The 6799-nt window shown below is 46.0% G+C and overlaps 1 protein-coding gene across 1 annotated transcript in view; it reads left to right on the plus strand.

Moving 5' to 3' along the window:
- Positions 1–4778: 4778 nt before the first annotated feature.
- MAL (mal, T-cell differentiation protein) overlaps positions 4779–6799 on the plus strand; it is a 4428-nt gene continuing 2407 nt past the window's right edge. Inside the window, exon 1 of the mRNA XM_008941060.1 lies at positions 4779–4865. Within this exon, the coding sequence (XP_008939308.1) occupies positions 4779–4865 (87 nt within the window). The remainder of the gene's footprint in view (positions 4866–6799) is intronic.

Genomic DNA, 6799 nt, shown 5'->3' on the forward strand with positions numbered 1-6799 from the left:
CAAAGTGTAAAAGAGAAGTTAACAGGCTTTTGGTTGTGCAAAAGAACCCTGTCCTCTCTTGCACAGTTTCAGGAAATACTGCTAGAGTTAAATGAGGAGGTTTCTGGATTTTTTTGGCTCTGTGTTTACTTCGTCTGTCATTCAGAAAGGCTTTTGTGTCTCCTGGTATGAAGTTGCTGCTCTAATCAGCCCTGTTCCCTGGCACTCCATAATTTATGCCATTCTGCTAGGGTTTGGGTTACAAGTGGTGCACGTGCTATTTGGACAGAGACCAGATTAATAATGTCTTGTTTGCCCCATCCAGATACCTTTGGGTTTGGTGATAACTATACATGGATTTGAAGTATATTCTGAGGTGATTGTGGGTTCATTTCTTTTTTTGATATGTTTAATTTGTATCACAGCATATCCTAGGGAAAAAAAATGGCTTTAGTTTAATGAAGACTGAACTTCATTTGCCATCTGACAGGTCATTCATCTAGTGTGGGTGGACCCTTGCAAAGACCTTCAGCATCTTATTAAAAGAAATGCCCTTCTTTTACTTGCCTCTTTACTGAAATTCCCATAGTGGTAATTAGTAAGATTATTGCTCCTGCAAAGGCATCTCTTCTACCAGATACCTTTATGCCTTATTTCAGTTCTTTTTGTGAGTTATGGTTTCAGCCAGTTGACAAATAAAGACACAGAACTTGTTAGGGTGTGCTTTGCTTGAGACCTCATTTTAAAAAAGAGGTAGCATAGTTTTCTGCTCCTTAGCCCTTTGGCCTGGGAGTTAGGTCTGGTGAGGGAAGTCTTCTGTCTACCAACTCAACTGCTTCATGCTGAAACTCTCACATATCTCTGGGGAACACCTGGTGGCTGTTGCTGCTTTCCACTGCCAGCAGTTTCAGAGTGTCTGGTTTCTGACAGCACTGCTGTGAAGAGAGTGTGACCAGAGGAGATGAAACTGAGTTTTGATGAACTCCCGTTTTGCAGAGTCCTACACACAAATCTTCTCTCTTCATGTCTATGCCTTTTCTCCCCTTTCATGGGGTGATCCAGCAAGGCATCAATTCTTCTACAGCTTTGCTGCTTCTGAAATACTGGAACTGTGTCTTCTAGTTGAGTGGTTTTTTTGATAGGCATTTCAGTCTTTGTTTCTGCTTGGTGGACCTCACAGCTGTTGAAGCTCCTTTTGACTTTGCTAGGAATGAATATCTGTGTTTTGACAGCTCTCTATTTCAACTTTTACTGTATTTTGAAGCTGGTCAGCCAGGCAGAGAGGGGTAGATGTTTGGCCATCCTGTTTTTAATGTGCTCAGTATTACAGGGCTTAGTTTGTGTGACTGTGGTTTCCTTAACCAGTAACCCATGTCCTGCTTAGGATTTTTGTTTGCCTTAGTTTCAGATCTTTTTGTTTAATGTCACCTTTACCAAAGCATTGCTTTCTAAAACTGTAGCTCTTGGGTTTTTGTGTCATGGCCCCTAGCAGAATGTGAAAGCTAATTATTTTTAGCATAACCTTTAGCAGTTCAATTCCTGTTAATTGTTGCAGTGACTTTGTTGGATGAGCTGAACTGATGGAACAGGTCACTGTCACCTGAGAGGGGCACTTCTCTGTTTTGCTCCTGGCTTGCTGCTTACCTTGCATCTGGCAGAAAACTAACCCAAAAAAGGGAGGCAGGTGGGTTACTGCTGGCTTGGAGAGTTCACTTGACTCCTGGGGGAGTCGTTTGAGTTTGAGAGAGGCCAAAGGGGAGGACCATAGGCCTGGGAGGTGTTGGGAAACTTTGGGTGGGTTCTCATGAAGAGTGGGCCTTTAAATATCTAGAATGATGGTGCAAAGAAAAAGGGAATAAACTTCTGTGCTGTGTTGAGGACAAGGAAGAATCACAGAATGTCAGGGGTTGGAAGGGACCTCTGGAGATGATCAAAGTCCAACCCCTCTGCCAGAGCAGGACCATCTAGTCTAGGTCAGGTCACACAGGAACACATCCAGGCAGGTCTCAAAAGTCTCCAAGGAAAGAGACTCCACAACCTCCCTGGGGAACCTGTAAATAAGTGGGCTTGAAATGAAGCAAAGGAATTGCACTTGATGTGTTCAGAGGCACTTTGAGAGAGGTCTGTGGCATCCTGAGTGAAGGGAAGGAGAGAAGAAGGAATTAGGGTTTGCACCTCATGATACCAGGTGTTGTAGTTGGATGGGACAGGTGGGCAAAGCAGCCAGTCCTGTTTTGGGACTACCAGGAGTGAAGTAAAGCCGCCTGCTAGAGTGAGGAAAGAGCAGGAGCTCTTGGCCAAGGTATGGGGGGATTCTCTGGGGACAGAAATGCAAAAGGCTGATTTTAGGAGGCTGCAGGTAGCTGTCTGGGTAAATCAGGAACAGAGGAAAAAAAAAAAAAAGATTGAAACCAAAATACCAAGAAGACTGAACATCTAATCCCAAGGGGGTTGACAACACAGGTTTGTGAAGGGTAAAAAACAAAAATGGAAAACCAAAAGGTGAAGGAGCATTAAGCCTTACAGACTCTTTCTCATGCTCATAATTTTAGGGTGTAAGTCAGTATTTGTCAGCCATTCTCAAGTGAGCTGTCATCCACCTACAATCAGACCCTTTTCAAACCTGTAGCAGCTACACAGCCTCTGGGCTCACAAATGCCATGAAGAAATCTAGCAGATGTCCAAAAATCACTGCCTCAGCTGTACCACTGAACTGTTCCTCTACTTGCTTGCACAAATGAAGGAAAAATATTCAAAAGAATTTCTATAAAGTACATATTTGTGATGTATTTTGCTTGTTGGTTGTCTGTGAATGGTTCAGTTCATTCTGTTCACTATTCAGACACAATTTGTGACATGAAACTGTCATTTATTCTCAGCCTGGAGTCGCTCCCTGGCAATTCATGGTGAAGATGATGGTCAAGCTGTAGCAGTGTCTTGTCATCAGACAGGTGGAATATTTGACAGTGCAATCATTCTTCAAAAGGTGTAAGCTTTAGCTTTAAGAAACCAGGTAAAAACAACCCAGACTTTGTTTTCTGTGTACTGCTAGAAGCAGCAAAGATGTTGGTACAAACACTTCCCCAAGGAGATATTGAGATTCGTAAAATCTTCCCACTCATTCCCAGAACTAAATCCCTCAAAGTTCCTTAAGCTTAAATTTGTTATACTTCCTTGTTTCCTCGTGAGCACTTCAGGAATAAACATGTATGAGTTTTCAGTGCTGGAAATCATGTCTCATGCACTTCAGCTACCTCTGTGAAGAGGATGATGCTAGCTTTCAAAGAGACTTGGCATAATTCAAATGTTTTTTTTTTTTTTATGGTTTGGCTGAATTTTGACTGTTTTTGTTAAAAAGATGGTCTAAAAGGGCAAAGTCAACTGTTACGGACCAATTTTAAGAAAACTGCTCTTATATAGAGGGCCACCAACAAAACCAGGCCACAGATTGTGGCTCCCAATAGTTTTGATTGTAGCTTTTAAAGTAAATCTTTATATATCTGTATAGCAATGTACATATTGTACCAATCTTACGGCACATGTAATCTCATTAAAGAATCATGAACTTTGGTAGATAGAGCAAAAACACTCTCCAACTTTTGAAGAAGTAATGAGTCCCCTGCATGGTACTTGTGGCAGGAGGTGGTCAGCACAGACATTTAAGTGAGAGAATGTGTCCAGAAGCAAAACCCATAGAATTATCTACTTAAATTGTCAAAAGAGAGAGCTTAAGGTCTCAGTAAGGGATCTCCATCACAGTCCTTCACAGCCCCACCAACACTGGGGCTCTGCTTGTTCTACCAGCTAACCCTCACCCTAAACAGAGTCCAGGTCCAAAACAGACACCTGCCACTTTGAGAGTCTGGCAGACAGAAGCAGCCAGGACTGAAAGCTGTTGGCTGCCCTCACCTTCTCTTGCTCTACCACCTAACCTTCAACCTCACCTACCTCCTCAGGCCTCTCTGGGCACCCCTGGAGCCTGGCTGGTGTGTCCTGCTAAGTCTGTTTCAGGGACTTTGCAGGAGGTCATTGCCCCTGCAATGCTTACAGCAAGTACTAGTGGTTGTTTTTCAGATAGGTTTGATGCTCCAAACCACCTGGGCTCAGGCACGTGCCAGAGGATCCTTCTCTCTGGTCACGTCCTGTGGCATATTCTATAAAATAAGGTGGAGAGGTCCCTGAAGTTGGGACCATCCCCCTCACGTAACCTTCTTATTAAAAGTGTTTGTCCAGTTTTTCTGATTTTGCAGCCTCTTCCAGCCCCCTGCCCTTGTCTTGGGATGCATCTCTCTCTGTGAGACACTTCTCAGCCCCCCTGTTTGCCAGGAGCTGGGCCCTGTGCCAGCTTCCCTTGTGCCCACTGCTGTGGCCAGCTCACATGTGTGGGGGGCAAATTGACTTACTGTGCAAATAAATGGGATGAGAAGCTGTCCTGCTGGATCCTGCTGGATGGGTACAGGTCTTCCCTGGTGATCTCGGAGATCAGCCAGTGCCAGCCACCAGTGCACGGGGACTTGCCCTGCATGCTCGGCTTGTGTAGAGACAGCTCTGCCCAGAGTGCCCCAGGGCTGCCCACCTCCTCTGGAAACCTCCCCTGTGGCTCCTATCAGCCAGTTAAGGTCTGATTGCACTTTGGCCACACCTATGCCATTCACAGCTGTCTTCACGTGCCATCGGGGAAGGAAGGCAGGAAGAAGGAAGAGCAGAAAGAAGGGGAGGGAAGGAAGGAGGCTGCATTTGGCAGTTACCTCCGGCAGCTCGAGCCAGAGAGGCCGACAGTGACACTGGGAGAGGTTCCAATGTCCTCAGCAACTTCCACCACGGCTTTGCCCAGCGGCCTGGGTGTCCTAACAACTTTCCCAGATGTGCTCTTCATTCCTGAACTCGTGAGTGTTGGGTTTTTTTTCCCTGGGGGAGGGCAGATGCTGCTTGTGGGGCATCCAGCAGTCTTCGTGCTGCAGGTGTCTGAAGGAGGAGATTTGAGACAAAGCATGTGCTTCAGAAGCCACACCAGGTCCCTGAGCCAGAGGGGTCTAGGGGCAGCCCCTGGTGCCTGCTAGCTCTCCTTCAAGAAAGCCATAAGCCCTGAGCTGGGGTGCTGAAGCTCCGCTTTAGTCTGCAGGGGGTTTTTGTGATGCTTCTGAAAACCCTTTATAACTTCCTGATGGGATTGCCGGAGAGATTAAACCAGGTTGCCAAATTGAGCCAATTAATTAAGTGGAATATGATTTTAGCAGCTGATAGAGGCAGAGGATAAAGTGCTTGTTCAAAGGCAGGGGCAAAAGCTGGCTGAGGTAGCTGTTCACGGCAGCCACCAGCCCAGGCTGCCGAAGCTGGACTGCTCAAGGGCAGCGTTCCTGGGCTGGGGGTGCAGGGTGCTCTGCCTGGGTGCGTGAGCACGGGGTGAGCAAACAGCTTGTAAATTCTTCCCATATTGCAGTTTTGTTGAGCAGGAAAGGATCATTATCTTAATGGGCTCGATACGGGTGATTAAATGCCATTGCTGTGAGCACTGACTAGAAGATGGAAAGTTTCAGCCTATTCCTTTTTTCCTGTGTTGTCTGCCCCCACCCATGAAACCTGCTCTTCTTGCAACGATGTGAGAGGCTTTTTGCAAGGCCTGAGCACTTTCATCCAGCACTGACGGATCTGGATGAGCGTTGGAGATTGGTATTGAGATTATTTCATGGAAAAAGCTTCAATTTTACCATCTGGGACCAAATCCTTTCCTGTCACTCAACTCAGTCCAAATTCCTGGGATTTACAAATTCATTCTCCTAGTGATGGCAGCCACACCTGCTTCAACACAGTTGCTCTTTGCATTACCAACGTGTTGAGAAAGGCTTTGCTCCAGCTCCTCCAGATAAGCTCTGGGGACTTTGGTCTTTGTGCCCAGGCCCTGAGAGCAAGGCTCCAGATTCCTTCAACTGCATGGAGGAGACAGCAAAGTCTTTGTGGAGTTTCTGGCTGGGCAGACACTGGCCAGGCTCCCCTGGCACTGGGTTGTGTTAGCCCTGGTGCTGAGCGTGCTTTTGGCCTTGCCGCGCTTACGGTACCGACTGTGCCTTCAGCTGTTTGTGATTCCTGTCTCCAGGGTATCTGGCAGGGCAGCTTGCTTAATGTAACATAAATAAGCACCCTGACCTTTGGTTTGGGTAAGACCTGGAAATGTGCATCCTAAAGGCTCAGGAACCACCCTGGGAAAGAAGAATGCTGCATAACTGGATTTTTTCCATCTCGGGAGGTGTATGACTCTGGGTTGTGGTGTTGTGTTATCTCTGCTGGAGGTGGTTGCCTTGAATCACAGCATTCAGAAGGATGAAGAGTTTCTCAATCCTTAGGGGAATCCGAGATTGCCTGGAGCAGGTTAATATGGTAACTAAAAAAAACAACCAAAACCCAAGTGGCATTTCAAATGCCAGACAATTGTGAAACTATCAGCAGGTCCTGCCTGCAGCTCGGGTGACTGACACATCTGCCTATGCTGATCAGGAACTACCATTTTTATTCTGTGAGGCAGGTTTAATTCTTGTGACATATTTTATGTGGAGAGCTTTCTATGTCTGTGGATAGCCAGGCCTATTTGGAAAAGCTGAAAGAAGCTGGAAATGGGTATGCTTGCTTTGTAAAGGGCTGTTTGAAAGACAGGTGTTTTTTTTTTTTTTCTTAGACTGCTGTCCCCAGCCTGCTGTAGGTTGTTACTGAAAGCCTTTTGACCCTTTTCTCATTTTTATGAGTCTTCCGTGAGGACCGTAAAACCAATGTGAGCAATTAAACCATGTCAAACATACTTACCTGTATGAGAAATCACATCCTGCTG

This window comes from Merops nubicus, unplaced genomic scaffold, assembly GCF_000691845.1.
Source record: "Merops nubicus isolate BGI_N331 unplaced genomic scaffold, ASM69184v1 scaffold8610, whole genome shotgun sequence".
In the NCBI taxonomy this organism is placed as follows: domain Eukaryota; kingdom Metazoa; phylum Chordata; class Aves; order Coraciiformes; family Meropidae; genus Merops; species Merops nubicus.